The sequence below is a fragment of the Microtus oregoni genome, unplaced genomic scaffold, assembly GCF_018167655.1.
Source record: "Microtus oregoni isolate MIOR12 unplaced genomic scaffold, Mior012 000042F_ref0000377, whole genome shotgun sequence".
Lineage (NCBI taxonomy): Eukaryota > Metazoa > Chordata > Mammalia > Rodentia > Cricetidae > Microtus > Microtus oregoni.
The window spans coordinates 13502173-13527512 of NW_024543209.1; the positions used below are offsets into that span (position 1 = coordinate 13502173).

The following is a 25340-nucleotide window of genomic DNA, read 5'->3' on the forward strand; positions in this document are numbered from 1 at the left end:
TAGGAAAGGGAAAATTATAGTTCTATGTAGAATTTTAATATATCCACATTCATCCTATATACACACAGTATTTTTGCATAAAAATGCTGGAAGGATAAATGGAATAAAATCTTGGATTGGAGGAGTTGGAAAGATGTCTAAGAGCTAAGAGCAGATACTGCTCTTCCAGAAGAGCACAGTCCAGTTCCCAGCTCACAACTTTAGTTCCAGGGGTCATTACACTGTCTTCTTCCCTCTGAAGGCACTGAGATCAGGGGTCATTACACTGTCTTCTTCTCTCTGAAGGCACTGAGATCATGTACACGAACCCATATTAGACACAGTATATACACACAATTACCAAAAAATCTTAAAAACAGTAAAAAAAAAAAACCCTCTTAAAACTAGAGTGGAATAAATGACGGATGGGCTGAGGAAGGATAGTAAGATGTTTTGAGAATTCCTTTGCTTTTTCAGTACTTCAAAGATAAAACTTTACAGCTGGGGTAGCCTCCCGTTTTTTTGTTTTTTGTTTTGTTTTTTTTTTTTTTTGCCTCCTAGTTTTCTACCAACATATTCTAGGCGGAGGGGCCAAGGTCGCTGGTTAACATTCTATAAATTAGGACAGCCCACACAGAAATAGCCACTGTAAATGTGAACATGGTCATTGGTGGAAACCCTGGGTTTAGGATAAGGGCAAAGGAGACAGCAAAGAATCTGATGTTTTAGAGCTGACCTTTCCTTTAAGGTTTAAAACCCGACCAGCATTCTCCACATCGGCTCAGCCTGCTTCCTAGAAGGAACACAAGATGGTAGACAGGGTTTTCATTTTCATCTGTGCGAGATATCAGCGCTTGCAAGACTGACTTTTCCAGAATGGAGTAGTGGAGTCTTTGGACATGGGCACTGAGCGCTTCTCTGTTTCTGTGCCTGCGGGACAGGCGCTCTGCCTTCACCCCAGTAAAGTCTTTTCCCCTCACTTTAAACGTCTGTCCTGCTCTGTCCCCCAAATACTGGTATACTTCTGGTGTCACTAAGGCTGACAAACGGTCTAAAGGGCACAGTAAACAGGCTGTAGAAAACCACCCAGAGATTCCAGCCTGAGTTTAGTAACATCACTGCATTCCTGTGGTTGAGAGTTAGCCAAAGCCTCAGGAAAGTACCAGAAAGATCGGTGGCAGCTGGCCTGGAGCCAGAGGATGGGCTAGGTTGTAGGGCGTCAGTAGCTTCCCTGGCCCTGCTCTTGGCTAAGGGCTGTGGCCCAGCCTCCAGCCTCTGCCTGCTTCCCCATCCCCTCAGGTATTTGAGGCAAGTCGAGCAGCCAGAGCCTCCTTATCTCTACTCTGCATGCTTCTTACCAGGAAACAGAGTCCCGGGTATGCTCTTCTGTGGGCTAGATGTGGGCTAGCCCTGGCACGGGGCTCTGGGGACCTGGGACACTGAGGATACGAGGTCTGGGGAGGCTAGCGGGTGTAACATGTGGCAAGGTCCCAGCTTGGGTTCCCTGTGCTGCTCAGCGGCTTAGATGGCTGGTGATGCAGATTGGTTAGTAGCCTTCTGTTTCTTGCCGGTTGGTGCTGTGGCCGCCCTCCCAGATCCTCCAGCGTCCTTAGAGGAGGCTGGCACAAAATGGGGGCAACTCGGAGCCGGCCGGCTGATGTGCCAGGGTCCCAGGCTACAGGTGACCACTCATGTTTTCTGTCACGAGTGATCCTGGAGACTTCGGAGACGCGGGCTGTTGACTCACTGTGGCAAGTCTTGGGATCTGGGGTGTGAGTGTGGGTGGTATTTGGAAAGAGGCCAAAGGCTGGGTGCTCAGACCCCTCTTTCCTTTCCAGTGTGCCTGGGTCTCCCAGTGGCAAGGCCCCAGCTGTGCTAAGAAGTTCTGACAAATCCTCAGTAGAGCGAGGCCTTAAAACATAAATACTTATGAGAAACCATTCCAGATCTTTGAATTATTTTCTATTAATCTCATGCCAGGCGAATTGTTGAGAGATTTGATGTGTGTCGGGCTAGGAGGAAGGACATGAGCAAAGTTTTGACAGAGTTTCTGTGCCAGATGAAATTGGCATGTGAGTTAGGTTTTTCCTCCCTTCCTCTTGTTTTGTTGATGGACCCAGGGCCTTGCTTTGCTGAGCAATTGCTCTGCCACTGAAACACAGGCCTGCTCTTCCCCCTTACTGCTTAGATTTGTTTAGAGTGAGAAGGATGGGAATCTAACATTCATGTGGTGTCGGGAAGCTGGGTGGGAGGAAAAACTGGGTGAGGCTTGGCACTTAATAATTTCTGGCTTACTTGGAGGTGATTGCTTGTAATAAAACTCTTCCGGAGGCTGCCCGTTTCCTTCCTCCAGTAGTTGAGGACTTGGGTGTGGAATCTGATGCATCAAGTAACCTTTGGAAACTGTGCGATCAGGGACTAACTTCATAGTGCTGGGGCACATGTTATCACTGTTATCAGTGTACATGGGGAGTGTCCCAGTGTTTCATGGCTGCCCTGAGTGACTGTGTGCACTATAACTAGTGTCCTCATACAGAGTGGGTGCATTTGGGTCACTCTTGGCTCAAATACACCAAGTTTATTGGGCTCCCCATACCTGCTATTGCCATACATGAATTTCAAATGAACTCAGCATGAAATAGCAAGTAGAAATCAAAGTCTGACAGAAAACATTGTAGGAGAACTGAACTGTGTTGCTGCACACCTGTAATCCCAGCCAGCACTCAGGATGCTGAGGCAGGGGGATAAGAGTTTGAGGCCAGCCTGAGCTGTATAGACCTATTCAAACCCTCTTCCCTTTCTTGCTTTCTAAACTGTACAGTGTATGGTCACAGGACCATTTGTCTAGTGTTTACATTGTGTTGGGTATTTACTCATCTCCAGACCATTTAAAGTACATAGCAGCATGTAGGTTAGGTCAAATATTAAGTTATTTTACATGTGTAAATTGAGCACTTGAGGATTTTGGCATCTTCAGATACCAACTGATGTCAAGGAATGACCGTACTTAGGGTGGCACCATTTTCCGGGTTGCACACAATGTAGAAAACTAGATAAATGCACAAGTGTTCATCTCTCCCTGACCTCTGGAGGTGTGAGGAGCTCTGAGCCAAAGGAAACCCTCACTGAATTGCTTTTGTTGGGGTATTTTATCACAGCAGCGCATGTTAGGGAAGTCCTGGATGAGGTCAGTTCAAGAGTTTAGCATCTGACAGATGGGTAATGCAGAAAGAGAGAGCACAGAGTCAGTCTCTGAGAAAGGAGCAGTACATTCAAAACTCTCTGGAGTGAAGGGGAAATTCCCTTCACTTGCTAGTTTTGAAAGGGTCTTCCAAGAGCCCAGCAAAATGCATGAGTCGAGCTCAGAGAGGGACACAAAAGTGGGTGTTTCAGAATATCAGAAATAAGAATAAGTTCATAAGCTTTCAGAGTTGAGGTTCGAAAGGGCCTCTGAGGATATGAGGTCGGTATATCATCACGCCCTCAAACAGCAAAACTCTTAGCTGGGAAGTAGTGGTGCCATAGCTGAAAGAACTGGATGGAAAGTCACATGGAACCTTTTATAGATCCTGTCAGACTCAGTGGTGTGGAAGAATAATAAATTTTCTGATGTTCACAAAACCAGAATAGCTGTATTCTTCCTTAGAAAGTTGTACAGTGTGTTGCATCAAAATAAGGGAATAAATAGCAAAACAATAATATGTTTGGGCCCAGAGCAGATGATATATGTGAAGAGGTATGAGCTATATAGTATTCACAGAGCAAGGGTCTAAGAGTCCTGTCACTTATGTGGTCAATAAATACTACTTGATATGAAACATCCATATAATAAAAGAAGAGTAGAATGCTTGACTGTGTTGACCGTGGATATGAATGCCTCCAAGTGCCTTTGAATCTCAGAAGTGTTGAGTCCGTGAGAACGTGCAATGGTAATCTATTTTAAAGTGTGGTCCATGGGGGCCTTAAGGACAGAAGCATCTTTCCCATCTTGTTAACTAGTTTACCTTACCAAAGCAGCTGGATTTTCTTTTTGGTGAGGGTATGCGCGCACACACACACATACACATACACGTACACTTATGTTGAGTAGGAGTTGACACACATGTGTCTTTGTTTCATATGGAAGTCAGAGACCAAGCTCAGATAAAGGTCCATGCCTTTGTTGAGATAAGGTCTCATAGTTTGCCACTGCGTTTGTTAGGCTTCTGACTTGTGAGCTTCCAGATGTTCTTCTGTCTCCCCCTTCCATCTTACGGGATTGGAACTGTACATATGTGCCATCTTGCCTGCCCTTACAGGGTTGCCAAGGCTTCCAACTCATATTCTTACACTTGTACGACAGGCACTCTATCCACTGAGTCATTTCCCCAGCCCAACCTCTCACTGTGTCTTAAATCACAGGACCAATACTCAACCTGTTTCTTCAAGCTTTCAGAGTTAGTACTTCATAAATCCTCTCCTGAAAGAAACCAGGAGAGGATCCATACTCTGCCCTTGGTCTGGAAGAGTGAGTTCAGCCAAGTGTCCTTTTGTTGCTGTAAAGCCAGGTTGTTGAGACCAACAACTCAGGGTCAAGTAATCAATACAAAGAGATCCCCACTAGCCACATGAGGACAGTCTGTATATCAAGAAGAGAAAAATACCAGTTAATTGGTTTGTTTTTTTTTAAATAAAAAGGTTTGAGTCCATGAATAAATGTAAATGAGCTTAACAAGATGACTTAAAAGGCACGAAAGAATTCATCAGTGTTTACACTCTTAGGGGTGTTAAATATTAAAGTTCAAGCTCAAATGCAGTAGTTCAGAAGGCCTGAAGGGTATTGGATGAGGACCAAATTACTTGGTACAATTTGCAACTCACATAGAGGAAAACTCAAGTAATAATATTGCAGACAGATTCCATGGGAGGAGGGAACCTGGAATTTGGAAGGGTTCTTGAAAATCCACATGAAGGTGAGATTGAAGCCCAAAGTTATTTTAGCTAGACACACATGCTTGACCACAATAGGAGTAGGTGCCTGGTGCATTGGGATTTTAGGATGACCTTGAACTAGGCAGCCTTAGTCTTCTTTCTGCAGAAAGAGGATGCTCCCTTACTTTTAATTCAATCCCAGGAAACCTCTAAAGAAAGCCTGTCATATGGTCAAATTTACATGGATACGTTTTGGTCTCTGGGTGTTCGATATGGTTTCTTTACTGAGCCTTGGATTGTTATGCTGTCAGGACCGCTTTGTGTTCCTTCACTATTCTCAATTAAAATCTCTTGTCCTGATTTCCTCCCTCAACCCCCTCTTCCTCTCCATTTGCATCTCAGCCAGTCTTGAAATAGAGAGCATTTTCTATAGCTTCCCCAGAATCATGATTGCAGGTATCGTGCCTGGCCACAGTCCTTTGATCTAGAGAACCCATTTCTCTGAATTAATTTTTTCTTGCCTGTCTTCCAATTAACACCCCTCTTTTATAAGGCGGCATGTGATTACATTTAGTCACTATTTGAATTATTTCTATTATTAAATTATTATTTAATTATTAAATTATTAAATAAGGTATTTCATTTTAAGATCCATAATCCTTACTGCAAAGTCTCTTACAGGATTAAAAATCTTTCCAGGTTGCAGGGTTTGCAACCTGGGTGTCTTTGGGTTCTTGGATCAGCTGACTACAGCTGTAGCTGTAAAGCTGTGCAAGGTATTCTGTTCTCATCACTAAAACTGGGCACCTTCTCTTTTCTGCAGCCTGTTACTTTCCTTTTCCATGTTCTGAGTTCCCAGCATCAGGGGAGCTGATGGGAAATCATAGATTGTTGTACAGGAATTTGGCAGCTGTGTGCGATAATATCACAGCTGCCAGGCCCTGCTTCTTGAGCTTCCAGCATCAGGGGAGCTGATGGGAAATCATAGATTGTTGTACAGGAATTTGGCAGCTGTGTGCGATGATGTCAGAGCTGCCAGGCCCTGCTTCTTGAGCTGCCTGCTCCCAGGCTGCACTGCTAGACTTGTGGATGTCCTGGCTAATGGGTCGAGCACTGACCCGAGTTAGCCCAGCCGGGTGGTATCACTTCCTGCAAGTCCCTTTACTTTCCAGGTGGGGATTTCCCCTTTGTTCACTGAGCCCCAGCATCTCTGTGTGAGTGAGAGTGAAGATGCAGCTCGCACATCAGCCGTGTTTATGTGATACTGATTTTAATTCCTCGTTCCAGGCTCGTTATCATGGATCCTCTTCGGGAAGCAAATGGCACCTTTGCCTTAAACCTTTTGAAAATCCTGGGTGAAGACAGCTCTAAAAATGTGTTTTTCTCACCCATGAGCATCTCCTCATCCCTGGCCATGGTGTTCATGGGGGCAAAGGGAAACACTGCAAGCCAGATGGCTCAGGTAGGCAGCATCGCTTCTCAGCAGCTGAATACCACGGAGTGTCAGTTGAGCTGGTCCTCCACATTCTCAGTCTCAAGAAAAATCCATCTTGAGGAGCAAATGGAATGAAATGGCCAGGGGCTATGGCTGGAGACTTGAGAGGAAGGATGCACCCTATACCTGTTAGGGCCCTATCACTGACTCCTCGGTGCTCACAGTGTGTAAATGAGGGTTAGCTTGAGTAAAACACCAAAGGGTGGTACCAGGGTCCTCTGTGATGCCCACTGTCTTCTCTCTGGCCCTAATGAACCTTAGCTTTTTCACAGGTAAGGAATTCTCAAATGGGGCAGCCTTGACTGGAAGGCCAGGGACATGTCCATTAGGGCTCTTCTTGGACTGAGTGCTTTAGCTACAGAGGTTTCTGAACTGCAGAGACAGGCTGTCCTGGGATTAAAGGAGAAGATTAACTTGGCCTGTGGCTTTGTATTCTGGATTAATTCTTTGCAGCACCTTTTTGTTTTTACAAGGAATACTGTGTTTGTTGCTTTCACAACCTGAAGAGAGTTAAGGCATAGAGACTTGCTTTCAGTTTACACTCTTTTTGTCTTTTAATTCCAAGTTATTACAGCCACTGTAGGCAGTTTACCTGTTTCCTAGGGGAGCAGCTGAAGTAATTTGCATAGCGTTTTCAAAGGCTTTGAAGGTCTATGGAATTATATCTAAGGTCTGGCACCCAGGTGCTCACTGTTGGCTGGGTCTTGCTTCTCTTTCAAGCTGCTGTATGTGGTACAGTTACTCCAGGATGTTCCAGGTGGCCTCCTGCAGGATGGCTTGGATTTCCTTCTACTATGGTGCCTGGAAATAAGATTATAAATGTGGCAGCTGCCAGGCCTTTTAAAGCCCCAGCCTGGAACAGGGTCCCTCTCCTACATTCTGTTGGGCAGACAGTGCTGGGTCCAGTCCAGACTCTAGAGCAGGGAGGACACAGCGTGATCTGAGGTCAGAACTGACTGCACTTAGCAGGTCTGGCTGGTAGCTGTGGTTGAAGCCAGAGCACAGTTAGTGGACACGAAGAGCTGAGCTTGTGAAGGGTCGTTTCTGCTCAGACCAGGGCTGACAGGGTACAAGGGAGGACCCTGGGGAGGGAACAGTCTAGGTACTTTCATCTTCAATTGTGTGGTTCTTTGAGTGGCAGGAAGGATCTATAAGGTTTTGAGGATGGGTTTAGTGTTGACTCATTCTCTATAGCTGGTCCTGCTGAGCTGTGTTTTAATCTGTTGATTTCAGGCACTCTCTTTGGATAAATGCAGTGGCAATGGAGGTGGAGATGTCCACCAGGGCTTCCAGTCACTTCTCACCGAAGTGAACAAGACTGGCACACAGTACTTGCTCAAAACAGCCAATAAGCTCTTCGGAGAGAAGACCATTGACCTTCTAGCAGTAAGTATCATGTGGTACACAGGTCCTCAGAAGCTAAGGATTCACCCTACTTTCTTGTCCACTAATGTGGTTCTGTGTTTGTTTCCATGCTTTGGAATGACATGTGAGTATATTCTTACTGTACAGACTATCTAAGCAGGAGCCATCCTCTACCTCTGCCCCTTCACAAATAAGAGGTTTTCATATAGGGTGATGTGTGTGTTCTGCACATACAGAAATTTAGTTAGTGAGAATTTTCTTACCTGTCTTATTTATGTTCTTTTCTTTCCTTCTTTGAATCTCAGTATAGAATAACTCTGTTTTATTATTATTGTTGCTATCCTAAATGGCAACACCTTAGTCCTGGGGGATAAAGAGAGGGGTGGATTCCTGGAGGGTACTGGGCAGCCTGGCCAGCTGCATTCTGAGCTCCAGGTTCAGTGAGAGGCTGTCTCACAAAATAAGGTTCAGAGCTCTTGAGAAAGATACTTCAAGTCATTTCTATCCCTGTCAGAGGATTGTACAACCTTAATCTTTTAAATTTTGGTCTTCAGAGTGGAACTTTTTTTTTTTTTTTTTTGGCACAAGCTCAAATTGAGCACACCTAAATCCAAAGAAATCTGAAACCCGAATGGAACTCAGGTTTCATTTCTAGCATCCACGTGACAGCTCACCACCATCTGTAGCTACAGTTCTGAAGAATCTGAAACCTTTTTCTGGCTTTGCAGAAACAGGCACCCATGGTACACTGATACACACGTAGACGTAATACTTATCCACATAAAAATATATATAATATTTTAAATAATAAAATAATGCCTCTAGATTATTGTGGCTGATCCTTGAGGTATAGCCACTGCTCTCTGGTGTAGAAATCTAGCTCTGCTAAGGCCACACAGCTGCTACCCAGGCTGTGGTGTTGAAATCCTGTATCATAATTCTCTTTCCTCCGGGCCTGGAGAGAGAGCTCTTTTGGTAAACGAAATGACTGGTATGAAAGCATAAAGACCCGAGTTCAGCTCCTCAGCACCCACATAAAATACCAACATGAAGTTTCATGTCTGTCACCTTAGTACTGGGGGATAAAGAGAGGGGTGGATTCCTGGAGGGCTCTGGGCAGCCTGGCCAGCTGCATTCTGAGCTCCAGGTCCAGTAAGAGGCCGTCTCACAAAATAAGGTACAGAGAGAGCTCTTGAGAAAGATACTTCAATTCACTTTCTAACTTAGACTTCACATACACATGTGTACATAGATTTATGTGTACACACAGAAATACACAAACGAAGAAATAAAAACAGTTCTCTCAAAGAGGAATTAAATATGTAGCGAAGAAATGAGTTATTTCATAGAAATATTGAGATATCTCAATATACATATCATATCCACTGTCAGCATAGTGGGAGTTTCAGCCCATTTACACTGTATAGAGTTTTCTGTTGCAACAACACAACAGAATGTGGGAGGTCATCAATGTCATTGTCATTTTACAGAACATATCAGAAAATGGCTTGAGCTTCTGTTTGTCTTCTGGTTCTGGTGTTTGGTTCCCTTTAAGACCTTGTGCTTGCCAGGCTGGTCCTCCACCTCCGTGGTGCACCACTGAACCCCATCCCAGCATGCACTGTGTTTTTGTGAATTGCTCATTCCCTGAAAATCACCTTCCTGAGATGGTGACTAGGGTTCCATAGCTGTTTAAATTTCATAACATGAAGTAAAATAAATTAAAACGAAATATTCAGTTTTATAGCTTCCATGGCCATTCCCTGGTGTTCTGCAGCTTTAGGTGTCACTATTTCAAATGATGCACTTTTGTATTTCTGTTAGTGTGGAAAACTGTGGTAGAAAGTCTAGCCTGTGCACAGTGCAGAGATGCTGTAGCTCTCATTGGGTTAAGCCTCACTCTGCCCATGTGGTGGACTATGAGAGTGACAGCCGTATAAGTTCTGCATCTGAGCATCTTCCCAGATTCCTCCTTGAGCCTCAGCTACAAGGATGCAGCTGTTCATCATGCTTTTCAGTGGTACTCGGTCCACCAACCACCATCTTACCTCATTAATAAACTGTGGTTAAAGAAAGCTGGATGCAGGAAGGCTGGATTTTATACTCCTCCCATGTGTTCATTTGCAAGTCACATCTGTAATCATAAAAATTTGCTTTTCTGCTTTTGTGCATCAAGGATGGAGGCTTTTGGTGCTGATCACTTTTGTGGCTGTGTAATCACGTTGCTCTGTTTCAGTCTTTTAAAGATTCCTGCCGCAAGTTCTACGGAGCAGAGATGGAAGAGCTGGACTTTAAGGGTGATATAGAGCAGTCCCGACAGCACATCAACACCTGGGTTACCAAGAAGACAGAAGGTGAACACAGAGTTGTTCTGTTCTGTTTGTTTTCAGAGCTGGGACTTGAATCCAGGGCCCTGAGCATGCTGAGCAGGGCCTGGGTCCCTGAACTACACCCCAGTTCTTGTTAAGCAGTTACCCTACTTTTGAAAATGGTGTGTTTATTTGTTTATTGAGTGTTTGTGTATATCTGTGCGCACCTGCCGTCAGGACAACTCACAGGAGTTGGTTTTTTCTTTCTACTTCTGGTCCTTTGGATTCTACTCAGTTCGTTAGGGTTGTTAGCAAGCACCTTTACCTGCCAGGCCAACTATCTGTTTCTAGACTATTTTTTTTATTTGTTTGTTTGTTTATTGAGACAGGGTCTCACTGTAAAGACTTGGCTGAAACTCACTATGTAGACCAAGCTGGCTTCAAACTCAGAGATCCACCTCCCTCTGCCTCTCCAGTGCTAGGATTAAAGGAATGCATCATCATTCCTGGCTTTGTGGTCTGTTGTTGACAATCATATTGTTCATGCCTTCACAAGAGCTTCAAATGTAAATGATGATGGCCTTTGGTCTTTAAATCAGGACTTCTTTTTGACATGTCTGAGAATTGAAACCAAGGTGTTGAGTATGCTATGCAAAGTACTCTAACACTGATTTGCATCTTCAAACCTAAATCATAAGTCACAACTCTTTGTTTGTTTGTTTGTTGTTTGCTTGTTTTGTTTTCCCTTTCAGACAGGGATTCTCCAGGTAGCCCTGGCTTTCTGAAACTCACTCTGTAGACCAGGCTGGCCTTGAACTCAGGGATCTTTATCTCAGAGGTACTGGGATTAGACGTGTGCACCACCACGTCCAGCCCCTAAATGGGAGTTCTTGAACTATCTGTCACTACTCTTTTTTGCCTAAGAAATTCTTATATGACCTTGTGCAGTGTATAAAACTCGTATACCTTTATATAATAAATCTATAGAAATATGTTTTAAAATAGTTTGTGATATACATATATTTTTGTCATAAAGATGAAGCCAAAATTGCATACTAATGAGGTAGAAGAGTTTATCTAACACAATACAATGCAAAGATATGATAAATTCAAACTTATAAAAAGTCTTTATATGTATGTGCATATGTCTGCATGCATTTATGTGCACCCTGTGCCTGCAGGTGCTTTCAGAGGCCAGAGAGTGCCAGATCCTCTGAAACTGGAGTTACAGACGGTCGTGAGTCACCTGATGTGGGTGCGATATGAACATTTAACCATTTTGTTACCTCTTCACCTCCCCAAAGATGTAATAATTCTCACTGAGAATGAGAGTACAAAAATAGTGAAAGTCTATTTTTCACGAGGAAGCCATTCTGTCTCTATAAGAGCAGAAAACTTTCTGTGTAGACCACAAAGACTGCATTCCTAATAATCTTGAATATGAGCTGAGGTGTTTCATGCGGTGTTTGTTGGCATTGCATTTTATAGGATAACACAATGGCATGCACAGTACAAAGTGCTTGTGGGTGCTCATCACCAAGGCCACAGTGAAGCACGATGGAAATACCATGAGCAACTTGGGATCATCCTGTGTTGGAGTTTGAATGATGTTTTGGCTGTTGCTTGTTCAAAAAACTGTACCTCTTGGCTGTTTTTCCCACTACCCCACAGTCAGGCAGTAAGATCATGTCTAACACTTTGCATAGCTTTTTCCTGTTCTTTTTAATTTTTTTTTTAAGATAGTGGCTCACTCTGTAGCATTGGTGACTTACAGCCTACTGTATAGATTGGGTTGGCTTCAAACTCAGCCTGGCTCCCAGTGGTGGGATTAAATGGTATGTCACTCCATCTTCCTTTTAGCAGCGTGTCTATGATGTCTCCCAGTATTTGGTACACCTCTTCGAAAACCTACCAACCGACTGTCTCTCCTATCCTTGGTTGCTTCCTCCTACTGTCCCTCCCTCTGTTTTTTATTTTTTTCCCAAAGAATAGAGAATACTTTCATTCTAGGTCTGCAGCTCTTTCTTGTCTGGGGGTGATGCTCTCCTTCTGTAGTTATCTAGCATGGCTGTAGTTGCTGGGCCAAACCCCCCAATTACCTGTGGTTGTTTATTGTTTTATATTTACAAGATCATTTATCTACCTATTATCTATCTATCTATCTATCTATCATCTATCTATCTTTCTATTTTTTTGAGACAGGGTTTTTCTGTAACAGTCCTGGCTGTCCTGCAACTCACTTTGTAGACCAGACTGACCTTGAACTCATTGAGATCCACCTGCCTCTGTGAAACAATTGCTGGGTTTAAAGGCATGCACCTCCACTGCCTGGTATAAGGTTCATTTTATATCTGCTAGTCTACTTTCAATTTATTTTTAAGCTAATACATATTGACAATTTATTTTTAAGCCAATACGTATTGACAAGTTTTCATTCATTTCCAATGTGCATTCTTTAATGTTCTTATCAAGACAAATATATTTATTACTTCAAATATTTTTAAAATTTGAATTTGTGACCAGTCTTTTTTTAAAACAGTCTAACTTTTCTGTCCTAAAGTTGTAGGCACCAACTATGTCTTTCCAGCTCAAACTTTGTTTTAAAATTCCACAGCGTGTTCAGCATTAACTTTACGTCATTATTTCAGCGATAAAGTTTTTCTTACCAGAACATTTTGGGCTTATTTTTCTTCTCCCTAAAACTTTTTTAAAAAGAGTTTGACTTTGATGATGGAGAGATGGCTCAGCAGTTGAGAACACAGACTGCTCTTGCAGAGGAGCTGATTCAGTTCCCAGCATCTATACCACTAACTTCCTATAATTTCAGTTCCAGAGGATCTAACACATGGGGCTTCTATGGACATCAGCATGCATGTGGACACACACACGCACACAAATATAGATACATACGCATAAAACATTAATTAAAAACAAATTTTCAAAACCAAAAATGGTGTCTTGGTGATGCCAGGGTTGTTGCTTTAAGTACAAATGTCCTTTTATTTTGAGAGAAAGTGAAATATTTTATTCATGCTCCTGACCAGAGCAGGAGGTGGTGCCCTTTGCGTGTGTCAGCCAATGCTGTTAGCTGATTGGGTCTTGTCTTTGGCACTGTTATATTGCTGTGAAGAGACACCATGACTAAGGCAATCCTTATAAAAGAAAGCATCAAATTGGTTTGCTTACAGTCTTAGAAGGATTAGTTCGTAGTCATCATGGCAGGGAACAGGCAGGCATGGTGCTGGAGCAGTGACAGCTACATCCTGATTCATGGGCAGCAGGCAGAGAGAGAAACTGGGCCTGCTGTGGGCTTTTGAAATCTGAAAACAACATACCTCCTTCAACAAGGCCATATCTACTATTCCTTTCCAAATGATTCCATTAACTGAGCAACAAGCATTCAAATATATGAGCCTATGGAAGCCATTCTCAACCAACTACCATGTGTTTTTAATTCCTTTTTTTTTTTAAATCTTCCTTTTAGATAAAATCACAGAGTTGCTATCTCGAGAATCAGTGACTTCAGACACTCTGCTGGTCCTTGTAAATGCCATCTACTTCAAAGGAAACTGGGAGAAGCAGTTTAACAAAAAGGACACCCGGGAGATGCCTTTCAAAGTCTCCAAGGTAAACAGTGCAGTAACAGAGGAGACTCGAGGGCAAGGTCCCCTGTTCACACTGGCTTCTGAAACACAAGGAGGCTGCATCATGTAGCCCATGCTCCTCATGTCTCTGGGCAGCTCCTCAGCTAGAGCTCCCTCTCTCATCTTTGTGGCCTTTCTCTTCCCCTTTCCTTCTGCATGTTGTCACTGGTCTGCAGTCTACATGGCCCTGCTTCTGTCACTGACCATGGTGTCACTGGCAGCTGCTGAGGCCAAACCTGATGTCAGAGCTCTGCCGTGTACTTGAAACAGTCTATCACATGACTCTGGAGATAGGAAGGTCTGAACTCCAGATGTGCTATCTCTTCGTGACCCTGAAAGCAGCGCATTCCTGGAGATACCTTTAGTGGTGCACAGTCCTTTCTTTTCCGTGTGTCTTCCTAGAAGTGCTGTCTCATGTCTTCTCCCTTCTTCAGAGAGAAGAAGCTCCACCTGGTGCCACAAAACATTGCAGTGGGAAAATAACCATTCTCACCCTGCTGGAAAAACAGCAGAGTTCAGACAACTGTGTAATGAATGCCTGGCTTATGGTCGGTGCTCAGTAAACACTTAAGCAGTGTGTGAAATTCAGATTTGGTTTGGTGGTAGAAGCACAGATTTTTGCTTGTAGACAATCACACAAAGGATGTTTATACGGGATAGACTACATTCATCCTCTTCCTGGTTGGAGTATTCTATTTGCTGATGGTCTAGTGGCTTTTTTTTTGTAACCATTTTGTAACTATTCTGTCCACTCCTGCCGGTCTCAGTGCATATACTATTAGGCTGACAAATTAATTTCATCACATTCTGGATCAGTAACCAGAACTTATGTCTCCGAGGCAAACTTGAATTTGACCTCCAGGTTCCTACAAAATGCATTATATTTCAAGCTTTGTTCTTAAACTGTTCTTTATTTCCTGATTGAAATACTTCTGTCTTTGAAATAAGTCATTGACAAGATGTTCGTTAGGACTTTCTTCAACTGCAAGCAAGAGAAACCCTAGATGACTATAGTTGACAGCACACAGATTCATCACCCACCTGGGAGGCAGGAAATGGGTGGAGCCTGGGGCTTCCTACTCCAGGTGATGCTCTGGGGAACTGACTCTCCTTTCCTGCTCTACCATCCTTAGCATGGGACCTTTGTCCTCATGCTCTCACCAGGACTTTGATCCTGACGCAGCAGTCCACAGGGAAGGACATAGGGCTGAGAGCAAGAAGCCTCTTTCTGAGAACCTTCCCATTCATTATAGAAGTGGAACCACTTACTGTGACTCCTGCTAAGTGCAAGGCCGAGAGGCACTGCCTTGTCTCTTTGTCTCTGCAGTCAACACAGGCTGGTCTATAGCTACATCAGATGTTGACTGTAATCCATATATGTTGTCATGCCTCCAAAGGCACAAGATTTTATGTTGGTATGATTTGTATTTAAATTATAAGCAGTATTTCTGCTCATAGTTTGCCACTAATATGGTCTTCAAATGTTACTTAAGAGGCTACTGTGCACTAGGCATTAGCTGGTTGAGTGTGTCTGCCCTTATGAAGCTTTGTTTTCCTGGAGGAAATTTGAGATAAGCATAGGTAAGAACACAGTGGTTGGTGGAAGGGCTCCAGAGACATACAGAGGAGGTGGCAGGATGCTGTGCTTGGGTGTGGTTTCAGTGAAGAGCTACTGAAGAAATTCACTGGGAAGATGGTGTGTGAGCAAACAACCAGAGCATATGAGGAATGTTCCAGGTTTGAGACCCAGTTTGCTGGGCAGAAAGGGGCTTAATCTAGTTAACTATAGCACTATAAACAGTCCTGTGACTATAGTAGATCAAAGAAGAGAGGAGCAGAATAGGAAGCAGTGTGGGCTCTTTTTTTCTATTCTGGGCAGTTTTAAGGACTTTCATTTACTATTGTCCTGCTAGAGTAGTACACAGTGCTGTGATCTCACTTGCATTCTGCTAGGACCTATGGCCGCTGTGCTGGGGTCAGTGACAAAGAGGTCATCACTGTATCCCAGGGCTATGCTTATTTGGGTGGAGGTTTAAAAATAAAGTCATGTTTTGGTTCTATTTCAAAGGGACAGACGATACAGTTTGATCATGAATCAAATGCAGAGTATGCGAGAATGACAGAAGTCGTGGACTCAAGTTGGTTTTGGCAACTGGCAGGACATCACTGTCAAGCAGGACCAGTTAAGAATTATAGGTAGAACAGATGTACATAGGAATACCAAAGTGTAGGAGTCAAATAGAGTACAAAATACATTATTTCTGAGTTCAGGAAGAAGTCCTGGCTAGAACAGTGAATCTGGGAATTTTGTTCAAAGTGATGAGAATATATGAGACCCCAAGAGAAAAGAATGTTGGCCCAGGACATCACAGGTATTTAGAGATTGGGCCAGTTAGCTTTCTGACACTAAAGTGTGGCGATGGCCAACTCAATAAGAGACAGGGCTTATTGGACTCAGTGTTAGAAGTTTTAGTCTGTGATGAGATGAACCCATTGTTTTGGAGCCTGTTTTGAAGATACTGGAATTCTAGGAACAGGTGCTGGAGTAAAATGGCTCATGCCAAGGCCAGAAAGTGAGAAGAGAGGAAAAAGTCCAGGATCCCATAATCCCTTTCAAGGGCACATCCTAATGACATAAACACCCCCCTCTCGCCCCCACCTCTTAGGAGATTCTACTCCTATGCCAGGCATGGTTGTGCATACCTTAAAACAATACTTGGGAGGCAGAAGCGGGTAGCTCTCTGACTTCAAGGCCAGCCTGACCTGTGTAGCAATTTTAGGCCAACTAGGGCTACATAGTGAGACTTTGTCTCAAACAAACAGAATTCTACCTCCTCTCAATCTAACACACCTGAGGACCAAGCCTTGAAGAAGAGGCTTGGGGGGGGGGGGTGCATGTAAGGGCTAAGCAAGCATTTGAGAGACTGATGACATACCACAGAAGTCAGTTTAAGAAAATGTTCCTAAGGCTGGAGAGATGGCTAGACAATTAGAAACAGGACCAGAATTCGAATTCAGTACGCACTGGTGTCTCATAGCCATTTATAACTCCAGTTCCAGGGAGATTTGACACCCTCTTCTGAAATATGCAGGCACCAAATGCACGTAGTCAGGTGGTACACATACATACATATGTTCAGGCTGGACACTCATACATTTACAATATAATAAAAAAACAAGCATTCCTATTGCATTGACTTCCTTGATTGAATCTGCCCAATGTGTTACTTGTGTCTCCTTTCAACTTAATATTTATCTCTCTTTCACAGAATGAGGAGAAACCTGTGCAAATGATGTTTAAGAAGTCTACCTTCAAAACGACCTATATTGGAGAGACATCCACTGAGATTCTGTTGCTTCCCTATGCTGGCAATGAGCTGAACATGATCATCATGCTTCCAGATGAGCATGTTGAACTGAGCACGGTAATGATCACGAGACCTTGATGGAACTGTGAGGGAGAAAGAGTGGCATTTGTGTTTCTGCAGGGGTGGCTTCCTAGGCTCCCATGTTCATGTTTTTATCTTCCATTCATTTGTGAGGCAGGGGTGGAAACCCAGAGCCTGGAGCCTGCTTGACACTCACCACCGAGCTGAATCCTAGCCCCTCCCAGCTACTATATTAACTTAAAGCCACACATCCCAGGGCAGTGTAGAGCCTCCCCATCATCTCAAGTGCCCCGGGTGACAACATTGTCCTAAAGTGTCCACCTCTCTTCTAGGTGGAAAAGGAAATAACTTATGAGAAGTTCATAGAGTGGACGAGGCTGGACAAGATGCAAAAACAAAAGGTGGAGGTTTTCCTCCCACGGTTTAAACTGGAGGAGAATTATGACATGAAGAACTTCCTGTGCAAGCTGGGCATGACGGATGCCTTTGAGGACAGGGCAGACTTTTCTGGAATATCTTCCAAGCAAGGCTTGTTTCTGTCCAAGGTTGTGCATAAATCCTTTGTGGAGGTCAATGAGGAGGGCACAGAGGCTGCGGCTGCTACACATGTCAACAAGACAAAGAGGTCCCTCAGTGTCACCCCTCGTTTCTGTGCCGACCGCCCCTTCCTTTTCTTCATTCAGCATGTTAAGACCAATGGGATTCTGTTCTGTGGCCGGTTCTCTTCTCCCTGAGGATAAGGTGTTCCTGTCAGTCTTTTATCCTTTCTCCATGGTTTGCCTGCGACCTAAGTGACCTTATCCATAAGTGCAATGACAATTTTGAAATAAAGTGCATTCTACATCCCAAGGATTTTTCTATGATCTGAAACTGCATTTCTGGGGGTTGTGATGTTGCTAGCTACAGAGTTCATCCTGCTGGAGGATGCTGTGGCTGCCAACACAGGCAGCTGTGTGTCCCCTGTGACATTAGAAAAGAAACAGTACTTCTTTTGGTAGTATTGGGTTCTTATTCCACTGTAAGTTAAAAAAGCCACTGAAGCCAGTGAGGTGAAGCTCTGAGGATTGGGCAGCAGGGATGCGCCTCAGACAGTCTCTGTGTAGAAATGTGTGCCAAATTTGTGTACGCCAGATAGGTGGGGTGAGGAGGGACTCAGCCCAGTCAGAAAAGCTCATTTTTCCATATATCTGTTTGCCCTGTCATATGGTATGACACACATACCTCGCTAGATCTATACTCTCTCTTTCTCCTAAGTGTTGGAAATGTTAGGCCGTTCACAGGAATATAGATAAGCACAGCTGCATGAATAAGCACAAGGCGACTCCCCAATTATTAATAAACATTACAAATAAAAAGGCCACAGATTTCTGCTGCTGTGTTGTCACTTGCTGGAAAAACCATAGAAGCATTTGGCAGAAGGGGAACAAATTGAGGGGGGCATGGCCAGTGTTAAACACTCATGTTGGGAATGATAAAAGGGCTGAGAAAGAAATCGGAGAAACATCACCCTTCACAATAGCCACTAATAGCATAAAATATCTTGGAGTAACTCTAACAAAACAAGTGGAAGACCTGTATGACAGGAACTTTAAATCACTGAAGAAAGAAATTGAAGAAAACGCCAGAAATTGGAAAGACCTCCCATGCTCTTGCATAGGCAGAATTAACATAGTAAAAATGGCAGTCTTAACAAAGCAATCTACAGATTCAATGCCAGACTAGTACAGATAGCATTATTGTTTAAAAACCTACAATCGAAGGAACTGATTCATATGTACACAAAGGGATACTGTGCAGACAGAAAAGAGAATAAGGAAGGGCTCTATTCACCATATTAGAAGGATCTCCAAAACACACAAACACACACACACACACACTCCCCCCCTCCCCCTCACCGTGTGTGTGTTGTGTGTATGTGTTTTAAATTCAACGTACAAAACTATTGGCAGATAACAAAATGCTACTCCTTGGTAGGAAAGGTGGAAATTAGAGTTGTCTATAGAATTCTAGTGCGCATACATACAGAGTGTGTTTCCCCTAAGGATACGCTGGAAGGATAAGCCAGAAACAGTGTTAGAGAGACGAGGATCCAAGAAGCAGATGGGAGCGAGATTCTTTAAGTATTCCTTACACTTCAGTCCTTTAAAAGTAAAAACTCCCAGCTAGACTGGTGGCCTGGTTTTCTGCTGGCATCTGCTAGGTAGGGGGGTTGGCTCGCTGGAAAAAGATCTGGGAAGTTCTTCATGGAAGTGTCTATCTTCGCAGATGGAAGGTCTCCAGAGAGGATCCGTTTGAGTCTAACTTTTCAGACTCCAGTGCACTACTCACATAGACCCAGGCACATTCCAGAAGAGACTCTGGAAAAGCAGATCCAACACCCTTGGCATGGACAACCAGGCCTTTCTCTGGCTCCAGCCTGGGATCTCACTGTAAGGCAGGTGGGGTCACATGTGGATTCCTAAGAGAAAGACTGCCACATTCTATGAGGTCAGGATAGCCTGCACAACCAAGACACATATAACTCAAATGTCAGTATGGTCATTGCTGGGAATCCTTGGTTTAGGATGAGGCAAAAAAAAGGCAGAGTTGACCTCACCCTTAAACCCGACTGGCATTCTACCCACCAGGTCGTCTTCCCACCCAACAAGACCTCTGTGAGATGGCAAACAGGGTTTTTTATCATCATTTGGATAAAACACCAGCTCTTCAGTGTCTAATTATTTTGGACCAGAAGATTAAGTAGTGGAATTGTGGAACACCTATTGGTGTTTTCTGTCTGTCTGTCTATCTATCTCTGCACCCCCATTCACTTTTATTTATTTATTTGTTTGTTTATTTATCTATCTGTGCAGGCTAGACAAGTGCTCTCTCTAGCCTCAACAGTAAAGGTCTTCTTTTCTCTCACTTTAATCTTCTCTTTTGCTCTGTCCCATTTATGCCCACTAAGTGCTGGCACACTCCAGTGTTGCTAAGGCTGTCATTCAGTCTTGACGAAGGCACAGTAAACAGGTTGGTGAGACCTCACTCTGGTCCAGTGTAGGAAACCACCCAGACACTCCAACTTGGGTTTGTTCTTGTCCTTGTTTTCCTAGCACCTGCAGTCAGTAAAGGCATCCAGCACCAGAAAGATCAGCTGCAGAACTGGCAGGCTGGGTGGCCAGGAGCTAGAAGAAGGGTTGCTTGCATTGTTGGGTTGGGTCACCTGGCTTTACTCTCTGCTTTTCCAGACCCCCAGGCCTGAGCCTCGGGCTCCAGACTCCACCCACCTCTCCACCCCTCTGGAATTGGAGGCCCAGGGAGCAAGCAGCTCCTTCAGATCTTTGCTCAGTTCGTGGCTGGCCACTGATCCTAGAGTCCAGGGTAGGTTCTGCTAGGGGCAGGCTTTGGCTATGGGCGCTGGGCTGTGGTCATGGGCAGGAGGGGAATGGGGAGAACTGCAAGAGCCCTAGGACCCTGGCTGGGTTTTCCTGGAGCAGCATGGTTGCCACAGCGGTGACTTCACTGGAAATGTGGCCTTGTGATCCAGGCTCCCAGCCAGCTGGGATGCCAGGTGTTTGGGCTCAGCGCCTATTGAGGAGGTAACTTGTGTATGACCTGGTTCCTGTGCGGGAACCCCGAAGCCACATGTGACCCTTCTTGTTCAGATGGTGAGATCCCAGGCTTCTAACACTTGCGACAGGATTGTTTGGGAATGCAGAGGGTAGGGACCAGAGAGAGGCCTAGGAGTCTGTGCCAAGGGTGTTGGATCTTTTTTCCTGGAGTGAGTCGCGGTCTTTCTGAGTCATGTGTGAGGCTGGAAAGTTAGGCTCAGACCATAGCCTTTGGAGACCCTCAGTCTGCAAAGATAGATACTCTTGAGGGACTTTCCAGATCTTTTAGTGTATTTTTTCTTAAGCTCATGTCGGGTGAAGTGTTATGTGATTCGGTGTCTGCCAGGCTAGGAGGGCACTGGAAAAGTTTTGATGTTCGTACCTTTCCGTTGTGGTTTAGGACTATGATGTGATATTTGATGTGCTGAGTAACTTTGGGTTAGTGATCAGGGATTTTAGTGATGGGACACGAGGTGACAGGGATGGCTGATGAGGAATTGGTTTTCATGGTAAAAATGAGTTACACCTGCACTTTGGGGGCCTATCCCAGTGCTCCGCTGTGGGTCTTGGCCTCTTTTTCCATCAGTTGCTGGGTGAAGGTTTTATGGTGATATTTAAAATATTCATGAGTTTGACTACAGGGCAAGGCCACTTTGGGGCCCCTCTCCTCTATTGTTTAGCTGGGTCATCCTTGTGGATTCCTTGGAATTTCTCTAGTTCCAGGTTTCTTGCTAGCCCCATGTTGGCTCCCTCAATCAATATGTCTCTTTCTAAGAGAGGGAGGAGTGAGAACGTGAGCAAAGAGGTCAAGACCATGATGGGTTCACCCACTGAAACAGTTTACCTGAGCTAATGGAAGCTCACCAACTCTTGATGGACAGGAAAGGAACCAGCATAGGACCAAACTAGTCCCTCTGAATGTGGGTGACAGTTGTATGGCTGGGGCAGACTGTAGGATCACTGGTAGTGAGACCAGGATTTATCCATACTGATTGTACTGGCTTTTTGGGAACCCATTCTCTTTGGATGGATACCTTGCTGAGCCTAGATATAGTAGGGAGGGCCTTGGTTCTTCCTTAAAATGAGGTGCCTTTCCCTCTCTGAGGAGTGGATGGGAGCTGGGGTGGGGTGGAGGGAATGGGAGGAGAGGAGGGAGTGGGAACTGGGATTGGTGTGTAAAATGAAAAAAGATAGCTTGTTTTCTTTTTTAAAAAAATAAAAAAAAAACACAAACAAACAAACAAAAAGTTACATTGTTTTCTACACCAGATGTCCTGAGTTGCTTTTTTCTCTCTTTTTCCTTGTTTTATTGATGGACCCAAAGTCTGGTTCTGCCAAGGAAGTGCTCTGCCGCTGGGCCACAGGCCTGTGACTCTTCTTTTTCTTTAAAATTGTTTTGAGAATTAAAAGCATGAAAAATTAGTGTTCCCCTAGTGTCATTGTTAGTGAAGGAATACTACCTGTTTCTAGGAAAACTGGTCTCCTCTACAGGTTCTTAGATTCCTTAATTTTTTTTTTTCAAGAATAGACTGAGAAAGAATTTCAAAGATGATTTTATTTGAGTCTAGAAGAAAAGCTCCAGAACAGCTTCTGGGAATAGGGAGATGGAGAAGAGGCCAAGAAAAAGCTGCGCTGGCTGATTGGTTTAGGAATGGAGGTTCAGCAAGCAGCCACATGGTGAAAGGGCATTGCTTCAGAGAAAAAGTGAAAAACTCCACAGAAGCAGGACTTAAGTTGTGTGGCTTAGAACCAGAAAGAAAAAGACAAAAAAAGATGAGAAAGGAAAAATGAGCAGACCAACCAGAGTCCCAATAGAAGCTTGGGAGTAACAGTACCAGGCCTGGGTTTCCCAGAAGGGAAAGTACACCCTCTCCTTAAGGGGATAATTATTCCTCCTGTATATTTGGCTTGGCATTAGGTGAATGCTCTCTGGAATGGGAAGGTGGTCTCTTAGCCAGGTGATTAACTCGTTTGTTTTAGACTAACTTGGAACGTTAATGCACCCAGGCCAGAGGTAGAGTCCATTCCCTTGGTCAGAAGGAAATAGCTTTTCCGTCATGGGCCTTAACAAAGAACTCTGGCCACAGCTGCAGCAACATTTCTCTCTCCAAAGAGGCGGCATTAAATCATTTAGGAGATGGGCTGCAGTTGGAAATAGACATAACTCACTTTTTACCACCTAGAGATCCAGTTCCACAGCTGTTAGGAAGGACTTGGTATTTGGACTGCAGTTTGGTCCCTCCTAGCCTCTAGGCAAGGGAGATTAGAAACTTGAGCTCCTTTCTGGCAGTTCTGGGTAGGGAACCAGGAATGTTAATTACTGGAACAGCTGCTTTTGGTGGCCCTGACCTTCAAGTTCTTTTGGAATACTGGGCTGTGAAGGGTTCTAGGTGTAGTTCGACAAGGGGTGTGTGTGTGTGTGTGTGTGTGTGTGTGTGTGTGTGTGTGTGTTGTGGGGAGGCAGTTACTTTGTGATAGGACTATTCCGATGGATGTTTATATCTTTCTGATATGGTTTAGGACTATGGTTTGTATTTGATATACTGAGTAACTTTGGATTAAGGTCATGCTCTCAGGGCTTTTGTGTTGAGACCTGAGGTGACAGGAATGGCTGATGTTATCAGTTTACATTGGGAGTGACCTGTGTTTCAAGACTACCTTCAGTAATTGCATCCACCATGGCTTGTGTCATAACACAGAGAGGGAACCTTTGTGCCACACTCAGCTCCATAAACCAAGTTCACCTGGCACCCTATGTCTGAGTGTCTGTTCTCATGGATTGCACATGTAGAATGGGCAGACAGAAATCAATAACAAATAGGAAATATTGGGAGAAGCCAGGAGTAGTGCTGTGCACTTGTAATTGTTCTTTTTTAAAAAATGCTCCAAGACACTGATGGCTTTGAGAACCCGGCCGGTACCTCTCTAATTTGTTCTATTCATGAAACCAGCTACTTGGGCTTTATATTTTTAAAAGAGAAAGATCCTAGGGCAGCTGAACTACTAACAATCTGTTATCTTTGAGTCTGGATTCCAGGTTCTTCCATATTTTGAAAATTCTAGCATTCAAATGGTTAATCTATCTTTAACACGTGAATTGCACCAATATTCTTCATCCCTCTTCAGTTGCAGAAGCAATGATTATCTATAGGTTATGACTTGTAGGGGAGGTGGGAAATGGTGTTCCCAGTAGTGAATGTTTCAGTTACTTCAGAGAAGAAAGGGTTGAAGTTAAATTAAAAGGCAAAAGCTAGATCATCTAGAAGCATCTTGATATGTTTCCAAGGAATTTGAGGAAAAACATGAACTCAGGATAGCACATGCAGGGTTGAGGAGAAAGAAAAAGAGTCTGGGATGATCTGCAAAGGTCTCAATTATGCTCACAATAGATTGCATAGCTCTGCGAACTGAAGTGGAAGCTTGCTAACACAAAACCTCAGGAATTAAACCTGGCATACTCTTGAGATTTTTATCAAACATCTTGACCTAGGTCAGGAATGTTGAATGCCATTAGTGAGGGATAGTGAAATATATAGACATTGCTAAGTGCATTTTTGAAAAATTTGCCATGATGTCCATGAACAAGCAGACAAGCAAGAATGTGGATAAGAACATAGAGATACATTAGAAGACAAACCCTAGAAGATAAAGAGCAATTCAGCAGTGATGACTGACAAGAAAGGAAGAACTAAGTCGGAATTAGATCTTAAATCAGAAATTTTTACTAAAGACCAAAGGTTCACACAGTGAGAAGGTATGAAAGCTCTAGAGCTAAGTAGTTTTCGTAGAAGCAGAATAGAATTACACAGCATTCTAATAGCAGTGTGGTTGTTCAATAGACTGAGCCCTATTCTAGGGTGCCTGAGTCGAAGGAAATGGAAAATAAACCAGAAGCTTTCTTTGAGGATCTCTTAAATTTCTGAGACACTAATTCTCAAAGCCATCAGTGCTATTTGTTTCATGAACCAGTAACTTCATGTTTAACTGCTACCATTTTGTGGGGAAAATATTGTTTTGGCATGAAATATATGTAAATATTGCATGTATATGGATATATTTGTATATATGTAAATGAAAGATTTTGTCATTGCTGTGATCAATGGATATGTGGAAATCTCAGTGGTGTGGGAGGTCCTTCTGTCTATGTGTTGCTTTCATTAATGAATAAAGAAACTGCCTTGGCCTGTTGATAGGGCAGAACTTAGGTAGGAGGGGAAGATGGAACTGAATTCTGGGAGGAAGAAAGCAGAGAGAGCAAGATGCCATGGATCCACAGCCAGAGTCAGACACAGAACCTTGCTGGTAAGCCACAACCATGTGGCAGTACACAGATTACTAGAAATGGGTTAAATTAAGATGTAAGAGTTAGCCAACAAGAAGTTAGAGCTAATGGGCCAAGCAGTGATTTAATGAAAAAAAATGCTCCAAGATCCCCGCGGCAGTAGGCAGCAGATATGCTGTAAGTCCCAAGTGGTGGCGGTGGGCCATGTGGTGGCAGGCAGCGGGCCCTGGGAGCAGCCAGTCCCAGGCAGAGACAGCTGCTGATCCCAGAGCAGTGGTGGCAGGCCATGTGGCAGCAGGCAGTGGGCCCCAGGCAGAGTAGGCTGCTGGTCCCTGAGCAATGGCTGGTTCCAGGCAGGGAGACACATGTCAGGCAG

General features: G+C 43.9%; 1 protein-coding gene across 1 annotated transcript; it reads left to right on the forward strand.

Annotated features, from left to right (window-relative positions):
- The first annotated feature begins 1335 nt into the window (after window positions 1-1335).
- LOC121434047 (serpin B6-like) lies at window positions 1336-17944 on the forward strand. Its single transcript, XM_041632815.1, has 7 exons — window positions 1336-1355; window positions 6178-6352; window positions 7619-7771; window positions 9987-10104; window positions 13544-13686; window positions 16973-17128; window positions 17425-17944. Exons 2-7 carry the CDS (start codon window positions 6188-6190, stop codon window positions 17824-17826), a joined length of 1137 nt encoding a protein of 378 aa, XP_041488749.1. The 5' UTR covers window positions 1336-1355; window positions 6178-6187; the 3' UTR covers window positions 17827-17944.
- Window positions 17945-25340: the final 7396 nt, after the last annotated feature.

Coding starts and splice junctions, on each gene's coding strand:
- LOC121434047 (XM_041632815.1), top strand. CDS start 6,188: ATGGATCCTCTTCGGGAAGCAAATGGCACCTTTGCCTTAAACCTTTTG. Junction 6,353..7,618: donor CTGCAAGCCAGATGGCTCAG/GTAGGCAGCATC, acceptor TGTTGATTTCAG/GCACTCTCTTTGGATAAATG. Junction 7,772..9,986: donor AGACCATTGACCTTCTAGCA/GTAAGTATCATG, acceptor GCTCTGTTTCAG/TCTTTTAAAGATTCCTGCCG.